Source organism: Hipposideros armiger, unplaced genomic scaffold (genome assembly GCF_001890085.2).
Source record: "Hipposideros armiger isolate ML-2016 unplaced genomic scaffold, ASM189008v1 scaffold_128, whole genome shotgun sequence".
NCBI classification, from domain to species: Eukaryota; Metazoa; Chordata; class Mammalia; order Chiroptera; family Hipposideridae; genus Hipposideros; species Hipposideros armiger.
The window spans coordinates 928,528-952,320 of NW_017731478.1; the positions used below are offsets into that span (position 1 = coordinate 928,528).

At 58.3% G+C, this 23,793-nt stretch overlaps 1 protein-coding gene across 1 annotated transcript in view; it reads left to right on the forward strand.

The window, feature by feature from the left end:
- Window positions 1-23,793, forward strand: part of NCOR2 (nuclear receptor corepressor 2) — a 192,075-nt gene that overhangs the window by 83,523 nt on the left and 84,759 nt on the right. The window contains 5 exon segments of the mRNA XM_019648881.1: window positions 4,731-4,783; window positions 14,594-14,660; window positions 19,440-19,612; window positions 20,505-20,598; window positions 22,764-22,942. Of these exon segments, the coding sequence (XP_019504426.1) occupies window positions 4,731-4,783; window positions 14,594-14,660; window positions 19,440-19,612; window positions 20,505-20,598; window positions 22,764-22,942 (566 nt within the window).

Below are 23,793 nucleotides of genomic sequence, written 5' to 3' on the forward strand. Positions count from 1 at the left end.
CAAACACAGGGCCCGATGGACAGGAAGCACCGAGCGTTAGCTGTTGTTATTACTGTTACGCTGCCAGTGTCGTGGGGCGGGTGGGAAGATGCCGTGGGTTGGCGCGGAGCCGAGGGAAAGCGTGTAGGGACGCTGCCAGCCTGCGCACGCGTGCAGGATGGCTGTGAGGTCCCCGTGCCCCTGGCCGCGCTTGTGCGTGCGTGGGCATGCTCACGGGGCAGGAATAGTCTTATGCATTCGGAGCCTGGCTTGAAACTCAGCTCGACCACATGTCTGCCGAGTGGCCTTGGAAAGGGGACTCGGTTTTCTCATCTGTGAAATGGGGAATCAGGACTCTTCATGAGTCTCAAATGACAGTGATGCACGCGAAGGCTCCCTTAGCCCACGTAGTAAGCACTCAGCCGGCGTGAACACTTCGGAGGGCTGAGCGGTTAGCCCCAGAGCTCTGCAGTGACAGCTGCTCCCCAGCCTGGGGTCTGTCTGCTCAGGCCACTGAGGAACGGGGAGCATCTGGCCTTTCTCGGCCCCCAGGTCCTCTCAGAGGGCAGAGCCAGACAGGTGGTGGTAGGTGGCAGAGCCCAGCGCCCCTCCTAGGACCCGTGACAGGCTCCCAGCCTGGGGCATGGTCCCTGGGATGTCTTTAGCAGCCTCTTTTAAAATTTTTTATTATTTTTTTTTAGTAGCTTTATTGAGATGCAATTCACATCATACGGTTCACCCATTTAAAGTGTATAATTCAGTGATTTTTTTTTAGCATATTCACAGATAAGTGTCACCATCTCCACAATCAGTTCTAGAACATTTCACCATGTCAGAAAGAGCTCACCGCTTTATCCCCCCATCTCCCACCTCTCACCACACCCTCCACCCCACCCTGCCCTAACCAACCACTGAGCTGCTTTCTGTCTCTGTGGATTTGTCTACTCTGGACGTTTCCTATCAATGGACTTACACACCATGTGGCCTTTGGTGACTGGCTTCTGTCACTCAGCGTCCTGTTTTTGAGGTCTCACCCACGATGTAGTGTGTGCCAGCCTTCGTTGCTTTACGGCTGAATCACACACACTCTGTTGTGATTTTGTTTGTCTACAGTTTTGTTTGTCCATTCATCCATTGATGGACATCAGGTTGTTTTGCTTTTGGTCATTGTAAAGTGGCTATGAACATTAATGCACAAGCTTCTTTGTGTGCACACGTTTTCGTTTCTCGTGGGTGTATACCTAGGGCTGGGGTTCCGGGGTCACGGCAACGCTGTGCTTAGCCCCTTGAAGAATTGCCAGACCATTTTCCAAAGATGCTGCACCATTTTCTAGCCTCACCAGTAGGCTGCTTCTTGCCTCAGTTTCCCCTTCTTGCCAGAGGGTTGGCGGGACTAGAGGTGGTACCCAGCCATTTCTAGGCCCTGAGGCTGTCCCTCTCCCTTTCCCTGACCTAATTAGTCAGTCACAGTCCTCCTGAGTGGGGTCATGAGTAGAGGGAAGGCCCCTATCTCAGGGGCCTGAGGGTGCTGGTAAGGGTGGCAGGGCCAGCGTCCCTGGGAGCTGGGCAGGGTCTGCTGGGCTCAGAATCTGAGCCATTCTTCCCTGGGTTGAGGGGACTGAGGGAGGTCATCCCCTGCTTAGGGGTCCCAGAGCAGAGGCTCCGGCAAGGCTGGTGGCACTGGAGCGTCTGCTGTACTGTGGGGCTGTCACTGGAGTCCTCTCGAAGTCGGTAGGCTCTTGGCTTGGTGGCCTTCAGTGGAACTAGAGAGGAGCCTCACGTTGACAGGGCACCTACTGTGTGTCAGGCCTTGTGAAAGTGTCACCGTCCCTTTCCCAGATGAGGCGCAGAGAGGGCAGTGCCTTGCCCAGGGTCACACAGCAAGAGACGAGGCAGGGAGGTGTGCCGAGCCCATCGGGTGTAGCCGATCAGTTCTGCACAGGTCTGCCCTGTGGTCACTGAATGGCCCGAGTGGCCAGAGGTGTCCTCCAGGTGGAGGCATTTCAGAGGCGCACCCTCTGCAGGGGCCTCTTCGTGCCACCCAGGACTCAGAGCTCAGGCCGTGGAGGCTCTGTGGTCAGAGGGCTGCACCATTGGGAATACAGTGCCCCACCCGTCTCTCCCAGCCGCAGCCAGGGGGCTCAGTGAGGGAGCAGCCACCTCGCCTCAGGGACAGTGATGGGCCCTGTGTGACCTTCCTGGGCCCAGGAGAAATTTGCATGTGGCACCGCCCCTCCACCCCAGCGCCCCGAGGACCAAGGCCTGGCCTGGAGGAGAGGACCTTGGGGGGAGGGTGTGGGCAGCCGCAGTCCCCCCTCCTGTCCCCGCTGCTCTGAGTCACTGAGTTCCTTCCTGTTCAGAGGTGTTATTTTAAGAACATGGTGTCACCAGAGGGTTGAGGGCCAGGGCTGACACCTCATTTCTTAGCAGCTCAGCCCACCTGGGGTTGCTGGCTCTCTTAGCCACCCCACAGGCCGGCTGAAGTCAGGCCCGAAGGGGACCCCCCGCCTCCTCCCCAAGACCCAGCTCTGCTTGTCTTAGTCGTAACAGGACAGCTGGCGTCTGCCCGGGGCTTTGCATTCGTGCGTTCCCAGACGTGCACATCCTCGCCCTGTGTGCCCCATTTCTGCCCTCTGATTGTGTGGCTGTGCCCCCATTTCTCGAGGAGGAAATGGAGGCCTGGCTCCCCCAGGGTCTGTGGGAGGGATTTTTCTCTCTGCGTGTTGTGTCCTCCTGCTGTGGCTGTGAGGGCCAAGGTCGCCTCGTGGCCGCCATGTTGGTACTTGGCTTCCCGGGACAGAAGGAGGTTTTGCCTGGTCTTGTGTAGCCCCTGGCAGGTGGCAAGGAAGGGACTTAGGGGAGACCCCTGAGGCCTGCCCTGGGGAAAGGGCAGGTTGGGGTCTGTGGCCATGCTGCTTGTGGGTGGTCCGCATCAGCTGGTATTACCAGGAGGCTTGTGGGTGTCAGGAGGTATGTCCAGCTCCGTCCCCAGGGAGAAGTCCTCGGGCAGGGCGTATGTGCCCCCTTCCCTCGTCCTGGGGCCCTCCCTGCCTGAGGCGTCAGGACTCCGTGTCTCTGTCCTTCCCCTGGCCTACCTGACTCCTCCCACTCTGTATCTGGGTCTTCTGCCTCAGTCATCCATGGCTGACCTGGAGGTTTCTGCTGCAGCTGTGGGCGTGTGAGAGAGCGACGGGGGTCGGGGGAGAGGCAGAGAGCAATGGGGAGACACACAGACGCACGGAGGCGGGTGCAGGTGGAGACTGGGTGGACCCTTCCCTCCAGGGCTGGAGTTAAGAGGCGGGGTTCTAGTTCCAGCTCACCTCTTACCAGCTACGGGCCATGTTTTAACCTCAGAACTCGATTTTCCCATCTGTAAAATGGGGATGGTAGTCGTGTCCGTTGGCTACTGCTGTGTAACACCACCAGCCCCAAATTTAGTGACTGGAGACACCGCTGAATTGCTGTTTGCCGTGAGAGTTAGGAGTCAGCTAAGCATTTCTGTTGATCTGGGCTCAGCTCACTCATGTCCGTGGTCAGCTGGGCCGTCGGCTGGTGGCTGTGGCTCAGCCTTGGCTTGGATGGCACTGCTGTGCTCCTGGTCACCTCCCCGCCTCCAGCAGGCCAGGCTAGCCTTGCTCTCTTGACAGGGCAGGCGGACTAGAGGGAAGCAGAAGTGCAGACACACGTTTCCTCGCCTCTGCTGTCACTGAGTTCACCCCCGTCCCATTGGCCAAAGCAAAGGTGTGGGTGGATACGGTGAGGTGGGGGAAACGGGGACCACGGCTACACCCTGATGGCAGTGGTGACCCTGATACGTGGGCGTTTGTGCCGGGAGCTGGGCTAAAGGCTTGCATGCACTGCCCATCTGGGCTTCCCAATAACCCCTGTGAGTTTACAGGTGAAAACCAGGGGCACAGATGGCCCAGTAACTCACCCAGAGACACAGAGCTGGAGAGTAGTGGGACCAGGATGTGAACCCAGGCCGTGCCCTCAGGCCCTGGCTGTGGTGCTGGCACCCAGGAGGGGGGCACACGGTACCCCGACCCATCGCGGACCCCACAGCACCTCTTGCCTTACTGTGCTTCCATGTTGCCGAGTGTGTGCCTCGTTGGCGCAGTTTCCAGCGCTGTGCAGTGCTGGGATGTGACCGAGCCCTGACTATTCAGCCTTCTGACGGCGGGCAGGCAGTTTGCTGATGTGTTGCTGTTACGAACAGGGCTGTCTGCGCATCCCGGCGGGACCCAGGGCCCTAGCCTTTGTGGGAGCGGAGGGCAAGGCACACCTTCAGCAGGTTTCTTCACTGCTCTCTGCAGCGTGTCGCCCATATGCGTTTGCACCGGCCGCGTGCCGACCTCCCCATCACCCCACTTGCTCGTCTCCTGCCGGGTAGTAGGGAGGACATGGCCTCTCACGGTGGTTTGGACACTGAAAAGTTGAGCAGTTTTCCCTGTTGGAGACCATGGCTGATCTCAGCTCCCTTGGGACGTGTGTGTGCCGGTCCCTGGTGCTCAGGCCAGCACTGCCCAGTGCCCTGCAGAGTAGTCACGATGGCCTTGGCAGGGGTCATAGTGCCACAGCTGTGCCTAGAGGGTTATAGCCTGTTCCTGGCTGGGGCCGCGGGCAGGGCCCCCATGTTCCGTTTCATGCCTGCCAGTGGCTGGTTCTCACACCAGTGGGCAGCTCCCTGGTGCCAGGGCCTCAGCCACCGCGGCTCCTGGCATCTGACTGCTTTCCTTTCTCTTCCCCTGCAGCCATTGTACAACCAGCCGTCCGACACCAGGCAGTATCATGAGAACATCAAAATGTGAGTACTCTCAGGCAGCCATGGACACACAGGGCTTAGGGACAGCCTCTCAGGCCTCGGAGGCCTGGGGTGGGGTTGCGGTGCCCATTCAGGGCCAGGTGCCGGAGCAGGCGCAGAAGGGGGCGGTTTGGGCAACACTTCCGGCCCAGGTAGGGCCTGGGATGGGGTCGTAGCAGGTCTGTGGCGGAGAGCGGCAGAGGGAGTGGTCCCAGGAAGCAGACCTCAGGTTGGGGAGGGCGGGCGAGGTGGAGGGTCACGGGCCCTCATCCTGGGTGAGCAAGAGGACGCTGCCAGGTGGAGAAGAGTGGGCCAGGGAGAAGGGGGTGGCCCAGGGCAAGCACGGGCCCGTGGCTTGGGCCCTGATGTGAGCATATTTGGAAGTGTCTTGCGGTCTGCACAGAGGGTCTGTCCTGTGGCACAGCCCAGGGTGGGCCAGCTGGGAGCACTCACGAATCCAGACCCGGAGGCTTTGGAGGTGGCCAGTACGATGTGCCCCACTGATGGGGCCTCTCCCAGATGGGTGCTACGAGTGAGAAGAGACCAGTTCAGTGTTACGTGCACTTGGTGTGGGCTGAGCTGGCATAGCGGGGACGCCAGGGCTGTCCTGGGGGCTGGTGGCTTCAGACTGGCAGTAAGGCATCAGAGATGTGGCTGCTGGAAGGGGCTGGCTTCTTCTTGGGATGTGTTCATGGGTGCTTCGCCTCCTTGGCTGGGGGACGGATGTTACCTCCCGGAACCCGAAAGGGGAAAGGGACTGCAGACCTTGGGCTTGAAACATGTGCCGTGAGCAATCAGGCTGTTAGTTTGGAGGCCGACTCTCTAGGATCACAGCCTTTGAACTGTCCAAGGTTCATCATTGGGAGAGGGTGCACGCTTTCCTGTCTGACATCAGAGGGCGGTGCTTAGCTGGCCCAGTGGGCAGCCCAGCCCCATCAGCATGTCTGAGTGTCCCTGGGGTGGAATTGCAGGGTATATGTGCTGTGGTAGGCGCCCTGTCCTTGAAGGCATGCACACCTCCCGATGGTGTCCACATACCTGCTGGTTCTGGACTAGTTGTCAAGGAGGTCCCTTCTGGTATAGATTCTGGACTCAAGTGACTAGTCCAGGCTCTGGTGACCAACTCAGCTGCCCCACGCAGCTCCCAGTGACTGATGGAGCAACCTAGAAAATCTGTTGTTGTCGACGAGGTCCTTGGGCCCCTTGGCTCAGAATAACCTGCCAAGGTTGCTTCACCTGCATCAGCCCGTGGCTGGCAGAGGCGGGAGAACGTCCTGCACCCGGGACCCCGGTGCAGTGTGGGATTGCCGAGGCCGCTGGGGCCTGGGCTTCTGTCTGGTCTCGCAGGTGTGTTCACTGCCCAGGTCCCAAAGGCCTCTTGACTCAACACAGTTTCTTTTCAGTCAGGCCACCTTGGTCCTTTCTAAGCTTCCTGGGACCTGCCTTGCCCTGGGGCCACTGCTGGGGGTGGGGCCCCCCAGATGGAGGGTGTGTGTGTGTGGGTGTGTGTGTGCGCACGCATTTTTAGGGCCTATCACAGCTGGTTTAGGGGATCAGGGTGGGTGTTCTCGTCTGAGCAGGGCTGCTGGGAGCATTCATTCATCATTCATTCATTGAACACACATTTGTTGAGCAGCTACTGGGTGCTAAGCCCTGTTCTGGGACCTGGGGATTTAGCTATGAACAAAACAAAGACCCATACCCTCCTCAACTTTTGTCTCGCAGTGGAGACAAGAAAATTAGTGAGTTAAATAAACAATAAAACACCAGTTAATAAAAAGTACTGTAGTCTGTAGCTATCTTAAGCTCGCTATGCTTGGATGTATACCATTTTCCTTTTGATATAGTTTTTGAGAGTAATACCCTTGTACTGAAATTTTTACATAACTGCTATCACTGAAAATGAGTAATATTTTAAGCTGAGTAATGTAGATGCTTTCAAGTTATAAAAATAGCCATAGAAATCCAAACAAAAAAGGTACCCCTACAAAGAATATTCGCACATAAGAGACTGCTGCGTGTGTTTTTGGTAGAATAAAACTGCAAGCTTTCTGAAGTCAGCACCCCATTCCCACGTCCCCTAACCTGCATCAGAGCATAGCCCTGGTCTGCGGGGGACATCTGGGCCTGGAGGTAGCCACCTGGTGAAGTTTGTTCTAGGTTGGAGTCAACAGGTGATCACGTTTAAAGTTTAAAACAGCTATGAAGAGTTGAAGGTTTCTTACATAATCGGCGGTCAGTTTTATGTTAGGAAAACATACCTATAACTAAATTGTTTGAACTTAACATGCCCTTAAATTTTACTTCTTTAAAGCTGGTTTTCGACTAACTAAAACCACGATCCCTTCTGTATTTTAAACTTCAGTGTGCACATCGGTGCAGTCACTCACTTTAAAAAATGCCGTGAAGATGGTATAATGGGGTGATGGTAGAGAAAGAGAGGGGTGAGTAGCCAGGGGGATCACGCAGCACCTGACAGCTGAGTGCACGCTGGGCGGCTGAGCGCAGCCAGCTGTGTGGACCTCCTAGGCAGCTGGAACAGGCAGTGCAAAGGTCCTGGGGCTGGTGAGCTGGTGGGATCTCAGAGAAGGCCAGCGTGGCCCGAGGGGGTAGGTGAAGGGGAGGAAGGTGCTGCCAAGGTGAGGAGCTTGGGTGTCATTCTCTGTGCGAAGGGGGGCCTGCGACAGGGCTTCCTCCAGGAAGTGATATGATTGGATTTTTGCTTTGAAAAGCTCATACTGGTGGCCGCAGGGAGAGAGGACTGGGGGTTGGAAGGCCTTGGCGGAGGTCACTGCAGCCTTCCCAGCAAGCAGTGGTAGCTAGCGTGCAGGCAGGTGACCCTGACCCTGTGGGAGTGGGGTGCGGAGGGTCAGGGTTAGGGAGGGCGGGCCATGGATGCCACGGTCGGGGGCCTGGGCGGCTGTGGGGGCAGACACTGAAGCGGACACTGCAGGGACCGGCTGAGGGCCACGAGCATCTTGCTCCCAGGGCCTTGGCTTCCCGGTCTCTGTGATGGGGTAACACAGCGCCTGCCTCCTAGGGTGGCTGAGCACTCAGGGAGTTACTGTCCCCGAGGCGCCGAGCCAGTGCCAGGCGCGCAGGAAGTCTTCTATCACTCATTCAGCGCATGTTCATTGAGCACCTGCTGTGTGCTAGGCACCGTTCTGGGCCCAGGGGAGACAGCAGTGGGTGAGGCCTGACCTTTCGGTAGTGCAGACAGGTAATAAATAAACGCAGTCTTGTGAAACCGTGGCAGCCTGATAAGGACAGTAAGAGGCTCAGGCTGACGTGATGCAGAGCATGATGCAGAGCGTCACCAGGCTCACCCTTGCCCGCTCCGTCCCCCGGCCCAAGCCTCCTCTCAGTCCCCCTCCCTCTTGTTGCTGTAATTGCTGCCAGGTGGGGGGTGATCTCTTCCCCAAGGACCTTGCCCTGTCACTTTAATTTCTCTGTGTCTGCTTGCTGGGGACGCAGAGTTAAAGTTAATTTCACGCTTGACTTCCTGCTGCACTGGCAATTTCAGATGTGTTGAAGTCACCTGGGCCCACTTGGGCTGTCTTCCCCCAGCCACCTGCCTCCTTGGGAGGTGTGGGGTGGCCACCCGTTTCCTGTGGGGGGGGGGCGAGGGGGACTTGCTGTGGGATCTTAGCCCCAGGCCTCTCAGCCTTGGGGAGCAGGGGAAGGGGCCAGGGGTGACCCTGAGCGGCATAAGGGTGCTCCGTCGAGGGGCCCCCCCTTTCTGCAGGACCTGCCCCAGTGCTCTCTGCTGAACTCACTGGCTTCATGAAGCCCACATGTGATTTTGGGAAAAGGGTGTGGGACTGAGGCACGGGTGACCATTGCTGTTCCTGTGGGCTCTGCTGTGGCCCCGCTTGCCAGACCTTCGTCTGGTGTTAGAGCCCAGGCACCGGCCCTGTTCTTCTCGCCCCCCATCCGCCCCATCCGCTCGGGGTCTGAAAGCTGCTGGCTCCTGTATGTTCGCCTTTCCCGCTCTTGTTGTCCTGCAGCCTGATTTCTTCCCCTTCCTGCCTCCCGTGGGGGTTGGCTGATTGGAGCCATCAGCCCACAGGGCTGTGCAGATGAAAAGGACGCTGGGGACCCAGGTTACTGTTAACAGGTCTTTGCGTTGGAGGTTCAGAGACGTTAAGTGACTTCCCCAGGGTCACACAGCCGAACTCCTAGGCTAGTCCCCTCTGCACGCCCACCCCCTTTCCTCTCCTGGGTCTCCAGTCCGGGGTCTGCCCCTTGCTAGCCCGATGACCTTGGCAAGTCGTAGCACTGTGCTTGTCAGTAAGATGGAGTCAGTCGCCTAGGAGCGTCTATTTAGCGTGGGAAAGTGCTGGGTGCCCAGTAAGCAGGCTTCAGACTTATCAGTCACCCCAATCTGACAGGCCCTTCCTGAGGCATTCAGGACCCTGCACGAGCTGCCTCCACCTGACGCTTCCCCAGCAGCCGGGGGTCTGGCTGTCCCAGAATACCCCTCCTTACCCCCTCTGAATTCACCATCACCCCTTACTCGCCTGGAACCCAGCACTGTCCTCATTTGCCTCTGCCTGCCCCGAGCAACTGCTGTAGCGTCAGCTCAACCCTCTCTCCCCGCGGCAAGCCTCCCATGGCCCCAAGCTTTCCTTTTCCAGAACCTTATCGGTCCTGGGGCCAGTTTCACCCAGGGCCTGGCTAGCCTCTCAAACACCCAGTTTCCGTTTCCTCACTGCTCCCTCCTGGTTCACGTTTCTCCTCCCAAGTCCAGGTCGGAGGACCAGGCCTGTGATCCCTCATAGGCGGTGCTTTGTAAACCCTGACTTCTCCAGGGGACGGTAGATATCCTTTGCACCCTGTAAATGCCTCTGCCGGCGAACTCGGATGTTGCTGGTGTGTCAGCCCTTCCCAAGCCTTCTTAGAGACTTCCATCCTTATTTTTGCTGGACAAAAATCTCAGGAGAAAAGATGGGTCTGCAGTAAGCAGGCTATTTGCATCTCCAATACCAAAACACTTCTTGGTTCAAAATAAACACTCAAAAAATGTTTGCTGGAAGGATGTTGAACAAGTGCACCCCCCCCACACACACACACACACCAGATGTGGAGGGGATTGCAAACCCGGACGCAGCCCGCCAGGAGTAGGAACGAAAGTGGAGCCGGGAGAGCGGACGTGAGGCAGTGGGGAGTGGCGGGGACTCTGGCGAGTGGCGAGCCCGTGGCCCTTTTAAAGGGGCTGTAGGCCTCACTTCCCAGAGTGTGGCCAGACGGCCTGGTGCTCTTTTGAAGCTTTAAGTCCAGCTTTTTATGCAATAGCTTCTGGTTTTGAATGCTGGCAACGGATCGAGATTTTTTAGAAAGCACCACCGTCCAAGCACAACACTTGTCACGCGCTGGCTCTGGTGGGTGGACTGCACCCGTTTGCAACCTGTGGACACTTGTCCCCTTTGGCAGTAAGCAGATGCCTCTGGGTGTCAGGCACGGTGCTGGCCTTGGCAGGAAACCCGGCTCAGCCAGGGAGACGTCATGCTGTCAGCCGCTGAGGTGAGCGCAGGCAGCTGCCCCCACGAGACTTTGTCCTCCCCCAGCCCTTCCCAGCTCTCAGCTATAGCCCCGCTATCTGCTAAAGACTGTTACACACTGTGTTCATGTCCTGGGGCTGCCGGGACAGACGACCACAGGCTGGGGTGCTGAAAACAGCAGCAGTCGATTCTCTCGGGGGGGACTGGAGCTGGTGGTCGGAAGCCAAGGTGTGGGCAGGGTCTAGGGGAGGCCCCTTCCTGCCTCTTCGGCTGGCGGTGTTTGCTGGCCGTCCGCGGCGTTCCTCGTGTTGTGGACACTTCACTGCTGTCCTTTTTCACATGGCCTCTCTATGTCTTCTCATGTCATCTTTCCTCCGTGTGTGTCTGTCTCCGCGGCCAAACTTCCCCTTTTATAAGGACACCAGTCCTATGGGATTAGGGCCACCCTGATGACCTCATTCCAACTTGATGGCCACGGTAAAGACCCAGTTTGCAAATCATGTCACATTCTGAGGTCCTGGGGGTCAGGACTCCAGCACCTTTTCTGGGGGGAGGGACACATTTCAACCCATAACACACACCACGCCCCCTGCAAGCTCTAAAGTCAATCATATTTGACTCTCACCGTGGCATCTCAAGGTGGATCACGTCCTTCTCTTTTTAACCACTTTTTTTAAGGTAGCTAAATTCCCAGAAGCGTTGCCAACATAGTACAGAGAATGTTTCGTCTCCCCGTCACCCAGCGTCCCCTGCTGCAAACATCTTACATGCGTGTCATACTTCTCAAAGCTAAGAGAGTGGCTGTGACCCAGTACCGTTAGCTAAGCCACGGACGCTCTTTGGATTTTCCCAGCTTTCCCACGAATGTCTGTTTCCTCTGGTCCAAGATCGGATTCAGGTTTCCACACTGCACTCTGTCGTCGGGTCCCCTCGGTCTCCAGTCTGTGACAGCTTGTCAGTCCTTCCCTCGGTTTTCCTGAGCTGCACACTTTTGAAGAGTGCCAGTCAGGGATTTTGTAGAATGTCCCTCGATTGGGGTTGGTCTGATGTTTCTTCGTGAGGAGGCTGAGCTTGAGGACTTGGGGGAGACCCTTTCCATTCTGGGTCCCTCATACCCACTGACCGGTGGTGACTGCCTTGCTACCTCGCTCAGGGTGGTGTCAGCCGTGTGTCTGCCCCACCCAGTCGCTGTCTTTCCTTCTGTCCCTGCTTTAGAGGCAGGTCGCCATGTCCTGCTATGGTCAAGGGCCGGGGAGCCCTGCTCCACCTCCTGGAGGAGGAATAGCCAAGAATTTGTGGGTGTGAGTTAAACGTCTGGGGGAGGTGCTGCGAGGCTGTGCAAACTCCTGTTTCTGCTACAAGCTGTGCCAACGCATTGACCATTCCTGCACAGACGCTGCGGGGCCGTTAGCGCTGTGGTGCTCTAATGGCGATTTTTTATTTCCGTCCTTCCTCCTAGGTTGATGAATTTGAATTCTGTAAGGAACATTCTTCCCTTCTCCTCCGTCTATTTATTTATTCCATCATTTATTTATATCAGTGTGGACTCACGGATATTTATTTTTTCCTTGGGTTCTAATCCAGCGTTATTTATTTTGCCGCTCACATTGTTCCAGCTTTGGCAGTTGGGACTCTTTTCGGGTTGGGTACTGTGTCCTTCGGATCTTTTTTTCTTTTCGGCACTTTTTTACTTTAACGGTGTTCTGGGCACATCGTATGTATTTCCCATCCCAGCTCTGGAATCAGCCGTTCCTGCAGGAAAAAGAAAAAATTGGAGAATGGTGCTGGAAAGCAAGACCTCAGTCCTCCTGGGCCTGTTGCCCTGGGCCCGTGTGGCTTCTTGCCCTTCTCAGCTGTCCATCTTTTTTTAAACCCAAATCCTTTGCTGTGTTGAAAGCCACATGGCCCTGGACAGCTGGCCCTGCCAGCCTGGCTCATGCCCTCCCCTCCGTGCCCTCTGCCCCTCCCCCACAGTCTACAGCCACATGGACCTCCTTCTGTCTGTCCTTCACATACGCTGAGCTTGTTGCCACCTCAGGGCCTTTGCATGTGTGGTACCCGCCGCTGTGTCCTTCTGGTGACCTAGAGCTCACCTCTCAGAGACTTACCTGCACCACTGACTCTCAAATAGCTCCTACCTCCCCTGTCACTACCGCACACCACCCCGTGTAAGTCCCCCAATCCAGGATGATCTTGAGGACCTTGCTCATTGTCTGGGTGACCTTGCTAAGTGTCACCTCCGTGAGGGCCGGGGGGCTTCACCTGTCCTGTGTCCCCAGTGGCTGGCACATAATACGTGCTCAGTAAACATTTGTTGACTGGCCACGGAGATGAATGTAGAATGTGATTGCTCCTATTTTGCGGATGAGGAAACTGAGGCGGAGAGAGACCTTCTGAGATCTGCTCAGACTTCTTGTTGGTGTGGTTCTGATCTCCACCTGTGTGACCAAGGACCCCCCCCCCCAGTGCCCACCCTGATCAGGACAGGGGAGGCTGATGTAAGCAGTGAGGCCTTTAGGTGGGGAGGCCCTGACCGATGCAAGGCCAGAATGACCCTGGGCGCCATCAGTGGGTGGGGCTGTTCCTTGGGGTCCAGAGAGTAGATAGGACGCTGAGCCCCACTGGGGTCCCTGGGCGTTCCAGGGAGGCACCGCTGCCCACATGCTTACTGCGGCCTTTCCCTCCTAATGGAGAAGGAACGTGCAGGCTCGTTAGCGTTTCGGATGTAAGACCAGGTAGTGAAGACCCCAGCTTCCTCCTGGAAATCAGCATAGGTCGTGGGGATCAGAGTGAGGGCAGCAGGTCCAGGGCATGCTCGTCGAGCCCAGGACGGAGGTGGGGTGGCTGGCCCCCGAAAGTGGCTGGCCCTGGCAGGGGGGCCTTCTGAGGCGGGGCTGTCTGTCTGCTGGGGGTGTGGGGGCAGAGAGGGACTCTCCTTGGGGTCCCTTTGTCAGATTGATTCCGGGCCCTTCAGCCCCTGTGAGGTGTGTGTTGGGGGATCTTGGCTTGTTCGTTAGGGCCTGGGGTGTCCCCCTCCCTTTGTCCTATTCCTGAGGTTGGGGTCCTGGGTGGCCTATGGGCCTGGTGCCTCCTGGAGGCTGGATGGGGTATGGCTCCCTGGCAGCGTCTGTGAGATTTTTTGGTGGGTTTTAGAGACTTCTGAGAATGTGAGGAAGTCCGGGAGCTCCTTCCCAGAAAAGTTGATGTTGCTGCACACCCAGATCTGAGCAAGTTCAGGGGCTCAGCGGCCCCCCAAGGCCTGTCTGGGACCCCACAGGCCCAGGACGCCAGCTGCGGCAATTGACTCGTGTGTTGGAGGTTGTGGGGAAAGGTGCCGAGAGAAAGGGGCCTCAGGTCTCTGGGCAGCTGGGGGAGGTCTGCCACCCCTTCCGCATCGGAGCTGTCGTCTCTGGGCCTCCTGTCTCCTCCTGTCACCCTTTCTTCAGAGCTTGCCTTTCTCTGCCTTCCTGCCTTCCCCCCATTCTCATGTCCCTTTCTGGGTCCCTGCCTGCTCTTTGGATCTCATCTCATTCCTCTTCTCTCTCTGCCTCTCCCCTCTTCTCTGGGGCTCCTGTCTGTCTACCTCTTCCCTCATCCTGGTGACCCTGTGTCTCTGCCTGTGTTCCTCTCTGAGCGCCTGCATCTTCCCCAGGGAGCACCCGTTGCCTTCTGAGTCCTAGTGCTGGGTGTGGCCCTTTGGCCGAGCGCCCCGAAGCCCAGAGGGGCTCAGCTTCCTGGCCTGAGGGTTCTGCTGTGCTGGCGCCCACCAGCCCGTTGCTGTCCTGCCTATATCACCCCCACTGCTGCGGCAGAGGTGCCTGGAGCCCAGAGCACAGCGCTTGGTGGGCGCCAGCCTCGGGGACACCAAGGCCAGACCCCAAGACCCCACCTGTGTGCAGCTGCAGGTGTGGGGTCTTGGTCTCCCCGGGCTGTGTTCCTGGTCTGAGGCTGTGGATATGTCTCTGTGGCCAGTTTCTGCATCAGTCCCAGGCTGAGGGGAGCCCGTGTGGCGGGGAGTGATGGCAGCTTCAGACGAGGGCAGGAGGCCACAGATAACTCGCCCACTCAGAGCCCCTTTTCTGCAGACCATGCTCAGTCTCATTGTGGGTGGGGGCACTTTGGGGTTGGGGGAGAGGAAGACGCACATTGGCAGTTGCTGGCCTGCTCTGGGGGGTTCCGGGTGTGTCCTGTCTCCCCGAGAACCAGTAATGGGCCAACATGGGCCTGGCTCTCAGGAACAGGTCAGGACGGACGGGGCCCGGAGCCTGGCAATGCTGACCCGCCCCGCTTGGTGTCTCTCCTTCCCGCGTAGAAACCAGGCGATGCGGAAAAAGCTAATTTTGTACTTCAAGAGGAGGAATCACGCCCGGAAGCAATGGGTAAGTCCCCCCCCACCCCCCGCGGCCCCCACCCTGGAACCTCGTCCTGGCCCTCGTGGGCCGGGCTGGAGAGCCCGAGACCCGCCGGGACCCTTCGGTTCTGCAGCTCTCTCATTCCTGCATGTCCAGGCTGTGAAGAAAATCCAAGGCCAGTGGGACAAACGGGAGGAGAGAGCAGCCGCTCAGTGAAGCCCGGGGCTCGCGCTTGGCTGCCCCAAGGAGGCCTGGGAGCGGCTGGGCCCAGACCTCTGCCGCTGCCTTTCCAACCTGGATGGGGAGACGGCAGACGTTGGCCAGGAAAATGGGTTCCTCGTCAGAGGACCTGTTGGGTTCTCATAGGCAGAAAGAGAGAGGTCTGTTGTGAGAGGCGGAGGATGAGGGGGCAATGGGTGTCATGATGCACGGGGCTCCCTTAGGAAGGAGGCTTTCCCGGCGGTCAGCGGCTGCATCAAAACAGTCAGGATGCCCACTCCTGCGTCCAGCCAGGAAGGCATGTGTGAGGGGACACGGGCAGCTGTGGCTTAGGGTAGCTGCTTATGTTGTGGGGGGTTAGGGCCCAGTGATGCAGGGGGAGCTACCCTCGCCTTTGGTGCTCCTCAGCTGTGAGGGGAAGGGGAGCTGGGTCAGGTGGGCTTAAACAGTAAGGGCATTTGTGTAGCTGAAAAAGCCCACCGGGTGGAGTTCAGGAGCGGTTCGATCAGGCTCTACCTTCATTTCTGTGCAGTTTTTTTTTCAACTCTGTCCATTAGGACATTGACAGACTGGTTTCTCTGTGGGCCCTGAATTCCTGTAGCAGGTTTGAGAGCTGCCGTTTCTCATACCATCTCACAAAAGCTCTGATGGGACAACTTCAGGGCATGGGTCCCTTTGAGTCAGTTTCTGAACTCGCCTTGCCCTGGGCCCAGACCTCGGCTGAGTCCTCAGAGAGGACACTTTTGGCCCGGATGGTGGGTGACTGCGAAGCTGAGTGGGTGGCACCTTGGACTCCCAGGGGTGGGAAGAGGCAGGCTTCCTAGCCTTTCCTTTTCAACTTCCTCAGACCCCCAGATTGATAGGTGGTGACCAGAGGCACTGGGCAGGGAGAATGGGGTTCACGAACCTGGGCGTCCCATCTTAATCATTCAGTTAAACATTTCCCAGGGACCTGCTGTGGGCCTGGCACAGTGCTGAGCTGTGCTGAGCTGCGGAGGCGGGGAAGTGCTGTGCACGGGGGTGGGGGTGGGGACAGCCTGCGTGTCCCTGGGGTGATGACCTCAGTACTGAGGTGGTAATAACAGGAAAAGACCAGCTGTGTGAAGATCTGGAGGTCAGAGTGTCAGGCAGAGAGCCAGCAAGTTCAAAGGCCCTGGGGCAGGGACGGACTTGGGGTGGCACAGGACAGAATGCAGCAGGCAGGTCCACTGAAGGTGGGGGGGGGTGTGATCTTGGGAACCAGATCACCTAGAAATGTTTACCCCTCAACTAGGATGGGATGTTTAGATTTTATTATAAACACAGTGAGACACTTAATTTACTCTTAATAAATGTGTTCTTGATACGGAACGCCAAGTCTTCGTTATAAGAGTTCTCAGTCATACAAGTTTGCCACGCTACTGTGAACACCTGTATACCCCGTTGTCCTGCCTGGGGTTGGGGGGTTGGATTTATTTTAAAAGGATCCCCGTGGCTGGCAGAGTAGAGTTGGGGTGGGTGTAAGTTCTTAAGAAATCTCAAATGTCTCCTTCGGGGTCCCTTACGCGCGTGGAAGGGGAATCAGCTTATTTAAAGATACAGGAACTGGAGACTTCTAAGAAATTCCCGGTGGCCCTTGTGAAAAGGAATTGAGAAACCACAGAATTCGCAGAAGCTGCTACAGGACGGTGTGTGGAATGATCTGGTTCCTGTTCTCATGTGATGAGCCCAAAGCCCTGACTGCATCCGGGTTCAGCAAGGCCTGGGAGGGGGCTCGGCCAGGATGGCCCCAGGCCTCGGCTATATGGCCCGCCTGGCACCCAGGACTTCTGCAGCCTGAGCGGTGGGCAGGACGCCTGTGCGAGCTCCCGCCTCGTCACCCTCATCTATCACCGAATGTGTGGAGAGAGGAGGCTGGAGCCCCCATTCTCAGGATAGCCAGGGGGGGACACATTCTTGGGGTTCTGCGGTCCCATCCTGCTAAGCCCTGCGAAAGGCCTTTATGGGGGTGGCCACAGGCTCCGTGCAGGTCTGGGGGACGCTGGGCTCCAGCCACCCTCCCTCCCTGTCCCTTGGCCTGAGGCTGTCTTCCCTATGTCTCATTGTCCCCGAAACACAGAGCTGCACTCCGCCACACCCGGCAGGGCAGTTGGGGTTTCAGATCCTGGCCTTGCTGGGTGACCGGGGCAAACCATTTACCTTCTGGCTTCAGTTTCCTGTTCACTGGGGATCATGTTAACACCCACCTCTTTGAGCTGCTGAGTGATAAGCTGCACGCAGAAGGAGCTCAAAACGGGCAGCTGCAAGCTGACCCCAAAACTCACATGGGATGGCAAGGGACCCCGAATCGCCAAAACAATCCTGAAACAAAACAACCAAGTTCGAAGACTTCCTGCCCGATTTCAGACATGTCACAAAAGCTCGTCATCCCAACTGTTTGGTGGTGGCGTGAGGACAGACACCGAGGCGAGTGGACTAGAACAGAACCCAGAAACAAGCCCTCACATCTGCGGCCAGTTGGTGTTTGACAAGAGGCCAAGTCCATTCAATGAGAACGGACGGCCTCTTCAACAGATGGCACTGGGACAACTGGACATTTACACACAAAAGAAGGAGGGGGACCCCCCCACCTCACAGAATTAACTCAAAATGAATCAGAGGCATACGTGTACGAGCTAAAACCATCCAATTCCTAGGGGGAAAACCCCCATAAGGATGCATCTTCACGACCTTGGATTTGGCAGTGGATTCTTGGGTCTGACACCAGAGGCACAGACAACGACGGAAAAGGAGGTGCACTGGACTTCACCAGAATAAGTGTCCCCGGTCCCTAACTGCCATCTGGGCAAGGGGCCCCGAGTCCCACCCGTGCAGGGGACGGACGGTCACTGCCTGCGTGGGTCTGGGTGAGTCAGTCCATGGAAGGACTCAGCTCTGAGCTTGGCATGTGACACGATAGCACTCAGCCTGTGTCATGGTGGCGATGGTGGTGATGATGATGGAGAAGAATTCTGGCTGACGGGGAGCAAGAGGCCCAGAGGGTGACTTGTCTCTTGAACATGCACGGCGGCCCTGCTCCTGTGTGTGCGTGCGATCTGCTTTCTCCCCTGGCCAGCGGATCCCCCCTTGGGGAAGCCCCCACTGAGCAGCGTCACTGCTGCCCCAGGGAAGGGCTGTTGCCAGCCATCTGCAGTGCAGTGGACACAAGCACAGGTGACAGCAGGTGGCACTGCGGTCAGATGTGGAGGGGGACTTCCTCGTGCTGGACTGTCTTGAAGAGCTGCTCGGGTCTTTGCACTCAGTGCGTGGGGCTGGGCAGCACGGCTGAATGTCCCCTCAGAGCCATTCCCGCCATGTCCTTTTGTTCCACCTGACTCCATGAGGGCCCCAGACAGGCTGGCGCATCTTGTCACTCCCTCCCTATGGGTGGCTTGTCTTTGCCAGCTGCATTATTTTCCTCTGTTCGTTTTTGGTTCACATTTTCTCACCTTTCCTTGTCTGACACTTCTCGCTCTTCACCCATCAGACTGAGGCCTCTCTGGGGGGTGTGGAGAGGGCAGAGAAGGTCCTCATTCTGACAGCCTGGACTGGCATCCCTCGTCCAGTCCCCATCCCTGGGGGCAGCTTTCTTGGCACACTGCCACAAGCGGCTGTGGGGCCTTTAGAAGCTGGGGTCAAGTTTTTCTCCCCGATCCAAGCTTGCCTGACCACCCCTTGGGGACAGTAATGCTGCTGGATTTGCTGAGGACCAAGGTCAGAGGCTGAAACACAGGTGGGGTGGGGTGTCGGCACGAGGACCAGAGAGGGCTTTTCTGACTGTGCTGAATTGTCGAGAAGGCGTTCAAGCGAGACTCCTAGACCGTGCCATCTGTCCACCGCAGCTGTTAGAGATGGGGGGGACCGGCGTCTCATGGGCGACTGGATGCGCCCCACCTGCTCGAGGGCCAGGTCACCTTGGAGACTCGCGAGCTAGTCAGCTACGTTCTGGGCCAGGCGGGGGTCTTCTCTCCAAGGATGTAGAGCAGGTGGCACTGTGGTTCGACACAGAGAGGGACTTTCTTGCCTTGGATGGATGGCAGATGGGTGTTCACACCCAGCCCCTGGGCCTGGGGAGCACGGCTGAACCTGAGGCTGGGAGGAGCCGTTCAGAAAGGGGGTACTTCCCAGGCCCCCTCCCCCAGGCCCGCCTGACACCCAGAGCCGCTTGGTCCAGCACAGCTTCCTCAGTGATAGACATGGCCGGTGTGTGCTGTCCACCAGGGCGGTGGCCTTAGCCACATGTGCCTGTCGAGCCCTAGAAATGTGGCGGCGGGGACCAAGGATCTTAATTTTATGTGATTTGAACTTAACTGCCCCATGTGGCTGGGGGCTTCCGGATCCAGCAAGGCCTTTCTTGAGGGAGGCCAGGCGGGCGCGGCCGTTCCCCAGGGAAGGAGTGGCCAGGTCCTGGGGGGGGGGGCGCTGTGGGTTTTCTGCCCAGGCCTCGCATGGTCGTGCGTGTCTCGTGTCCGTGACCTTGTGACGGTGCATGTGGAGCGGGCAGGGAGCCAGGGGGCTGTGTGTCCAGATTCGGGAGCCCCTTGAGCAGCGCTCCCCCTGCCCCCCCAGGAACAGAAGTTCTGCCAGCGCTATGACCAGCTCATGGAGGCCTGGGAGAAGAAGGTGGAACGCATCGAGAACAACCCCCGGCGGAGGGCCAAGGAGAGCAAGGTGCGCGAGTATTACGAGAAGCAGTTCCCTGAGATCCGGAAGCAGCGGGAGCTGCAGGAGCGCATGCAGAGGTGAGCCAGGGCCCGGCTCCCCGCCCTCCTCCAGACAGGGCCGGCAGAAGAGCCCGGCCTGTGTGAAATGGGACCGTACAGCAGGGTCTCAAACTGGTGGCCCAGGGGCCACGTCGGGCAACTTGGGTGTGTCACACACAGCCTGCTCGGCCTTAATACTTAACTCAAGACTTAAGTCCATTGCAGCGAGCAAGCTGTCCAACCACTGCACGCTGGGCCGGTCCCTACCTACCTACCTACCGCCAGCGTCATTCACTTACGTGGCCCGCACGGCCCCGGAAGGCAGCTTGAGTTTGAGACCCCTGGTGTGGACATAAGGGGAGAGGACCACCTGGCTTGGATCAGGATGTGGTTCCACAGGGCGGCCGTGAGGACTGAGTGAGATTGCGTGTAGGAGTGCCCGGCGCACAGTAGGTGCTCGCTGATGTGTGGCTGTAGTTTCTGTCCTGTTTTCTTTGGTTACGCGGATAAGGTGCCGGGCCACGAGCAGTGATCATACGGATCTCACTGTTGACCGCACACTCACAGTGTCTCAGAATGCCTCCTCCAGCAGCCCTGGGGCTGGTGCCACTCTTGTCTCCCTGTTACAGGGAGGAAACCGAGGCACAGGTCCACAGAGGCGGAGCTGGGATTTGAACGTGGATCTGTGTGGCTGGGCTTCTTTTTGGCATCTTAGGAGAGAAGAAGAGGTGGAGCCCCCTGCCGCCTCTGGGTTCTGGCGTTCCTGGGTCAGGGTCGGGGGCCCCGTGCCTTCCCCCCCAGGCCCCTCCTTGCTGCCAACACGCCGCCCCTGGGGAAGTGGTGGGCTGAGGCCTGCGCTGCGGGACTGGCCGTGCGTCCCTGACTGCTGAGAGGCCGGCCGGTCCTGACTGTGTGTCCCTTTGGTTTCCAGCAGGGTGGGCCAGCGGGGCAGCGGGCTCTCCATGTCGGCCGCCCGCAGCGAACACGAGGTATCCGAGATCATCGATGGCCTGTCGGAGCAGGAGGTGAGCGCATGGCCGTGACTCGCGTTCACCCTGGATGGTTGAAATCAAGGGCTTGCTGCTGAAGTGTGGGCAGGACCAACCAACACGGGATATTGAGGCCCTGAGGGAGTAGCCGTCGCCTGTCCCCAGCCCTGAAGGACCAGCGGAGAGGGTGTTCCTGGGTCCATCCTGGGAGGCCACCAGGCAGGATGTGGCTCCATCGTGACGCCACAGCGGGGAAGAAGCGGGGGACCAGCACCCCGGCCCCTCTCTCCTGCCTCCCATTGGCTGAAGCTAGCTGGAAGGCCGAGGGCAGGGGTCCCGAGAGCTGTGGTTTCTAGGTTGGCCTCCAGGTGCCCAGAGCCTGGGCGCAGGGACAGTTCCTAGCACACCCGCTGTCCACCAGGCAGGGACTGACTTGTGTCAGGACTCGCAGCCCTGCCAGCTCAAGCTTGGCCTCTGTTTTCCCATGGGCATCCTTAAGGGACGCCTGGGCATCTGGAGTTCAGCCTGGGTGACCCTGACTGGTCACTGGAGCCGAGAGGTGGCCAGGAGACAGAGAGAGAGGAGGTGTTTGCTCCTGGGGGAAGGGCTGGTGTCTTCCTGTCCCCTCCTGGACCTTGTAGGTCAACCATCTGATGTGCCAGTCGCCCCACCCCCTTGTTCCCCGGGGGCACATTTCCTCCCCCTGGGACTTTGGTCCAGATGGGACATATTGGAGCCCCAGCTCAGTGCAGTTGCCACCAGCCACATGTGGCTGTTCAAATTGAAATGAACTAAAATGAAATGAAACGAAAACCCAGGGCTTCAGTCTCACCAGCTGCGTTTCAGGGGCTCGGTAACTGCGTGTGGCCAGTGGCTCCCATTGCACGTTCTGTCGGACAGCGCTGCTCTGGCTGCTGATTCTCCAGGGGGACAGATGGGAGTCCTAGGGGACGGGTGTCCGGGCTGATTCAGTGTCCCCAGGTCCTGACCACATGAGAGTGTAGCCACCAGCGTCCTCGGGCGTGGAGGGAACAGCGACCTGGGGATGGTTGGCAAGGGAACTCGGTGCTGAATCTTGACCTCAGCAGCCTGGGCCGACTTGAAGTCCCCTGGGAGGGTGGGAAGGGGGGGAGGACTGGGCAGAGGGGAGATGCTACCCACTCTCTGGGGGAGCTGTCAGCAGTCGGCACAGGCCCCATTTGGGAGAAGCAGAAAGGCAGCCGAGGGGCAGAGCCCGTGATGGTCCTTGTGGTCTGCCATTCCTCGTTTCTCGGGCAGCTGGGGACTGAGGGATTTGGAGGACTGCTGTGACGCGGGGGCTGCTCAGGCCTCCATGGGGGCCCTTCTCCCAGGCAGGTCAGGCTGTGCCCCCGCCCCTTCGCCCCCTGTTCCTGTTGGGAGTCCCGGGCACTGGATGGAGAGGTTGGATGGGGGAGGCTGGGAGGGATCCTTTGAACCGGCTGACCTTGGCCGGGCTGGGCCCTCTCCTGCCTCCGGAGGTGGGTAATTAATGGCCGGTAATGGGCTGCTCTGGAGATTTGGGGAGATGAGCCCAGCCGAGTGGCAGCTCAGAGCCTCTAACAGCCATCCCCATGCATTAGGAGCGAGCCCGCCCGACGCCTGCTGTGCTCGGGCTGGGCAGGGCCGGTCCCAGGTGGGCACGTGTGGCGGAGCTGGGCGCCAGGGCGTGGGTGGGCGGCTGGGGAGGAAATGGTTGTGTGGTGTCATTGGCTCTCCCAGAGCGAGGCGGCCCCTCTCCCCGCCCTGCGTGCCCTCTGCATCTGGATGGCCAGGCCTGTCTCCTGAGCGCGGTTGGCCCAGCCGCACTGAACACCTTCCCTGCGGTGTTTTATGGCGCTTGCATTTCCAAAGGGAAGATTCATTGCTCCCCTCTCACTGCAGATGGGGCAACTGCTGCTCTCTGTACCTAATTTACAGCCCTGCCCACCATAAACCTGTCGGGGGCTGCCTTTAAATTCTCCCTCCCTCCAGCACGGGCTGTGATTATTTTTTCACTCATCATCCTCTTTCTCTCTGGTTTCACCTCGTCCTGCTCTCGCTCAGAACATTCGTTCCCGCCACACGTCACCTGGGTCCCCATCGCCGACAGGCACGCCTTCTCCCTTCCCCCGCTGTGTCCCCGTCCCCCTCTCTCTGTCTCGCGTGCACTCTGACCCCGTGCCTTGCCCACGTCCCTGCAGAACCTGGAGAAGCAGATGCGCCAGCTGGCCGTGATCCCGCCGATGCTGTACGACGCCGACCAGCAGCGGATCAAGTTCATCAACATGAACGGGCTCATGGACGACCCCATGAAGGTGTACAAAGACCGGCAGGTCATGAACATGTGGAGCGAGCAGGAGAAGGAGACCTTCCGGGAGAAGTGAGTCCCCTGTCGCTCGGGGGAGCCAGGCCCGGCCACCACGGACCCCTCTGCCCTCCCCTGTCCTGAGCCCCGACAAAGGACCGCAGACTGGGTGGCTTACAACCACGGGAACTTGTTATCTCGGCCCTAGAGGCCCAAGGACCTCCAGAGGTCCAAGATCAAGGTGTCAGCAGGGTTGGTTCTTGCTAGAAGCTCTGAGGGAGAATCCGTTCTGTGCTCCCCTCCTGGGCTTCCGGGGGTTTCTGGCACTCTGTCATTCCTTGGTTTGTACCTGGATCACTTCATCTCCGCCTCTGTCTTCTCATGTTTTATTTCCCGTGTCTTCTGTGTCTCTTCTTCCCTCCTTGGAAAGACACCAGTCACGTTGGCATCAGGGCCACCCTGCTCCGTATGACCTCATCTTAACTCCTTATATCGGCAGAGAACACATTTCCAAACAAGGTCTCATCCTGAGGTTCCGGGTGGACATGCGTTTTAGGGGACACTATTCAAGGACAGAGTGTTAAGGCAGCCTTATGTGGGACGAGGCGGCCTGTACCGGAGTCACAGGCGGGAGGGTCTTTGAGGCTGGGCTGCAGCCTCGGGCAGGGATCCGGCTGCCGGTGGTGGTCATTTCACTTTGAAAGTGGTGGTTTGTTGAACACTCCATCCCTGTGCAGATGTTGTCTGGGTTTTTGTGCATGTTCCCCTCCTCTCAACAGCATTGCCAGGTGAGGAAATAGGCTCAGAGAGGTTAAGACACTTAACAAAGGCCACGCAGCTTGCAAATAGTAGAGGCAGGATTCGCACTCCCCCAGCTTGGGGGCAAGGGCTCTGCTGGAATGAGAGGCTTGTGGGGAAGGGGGATG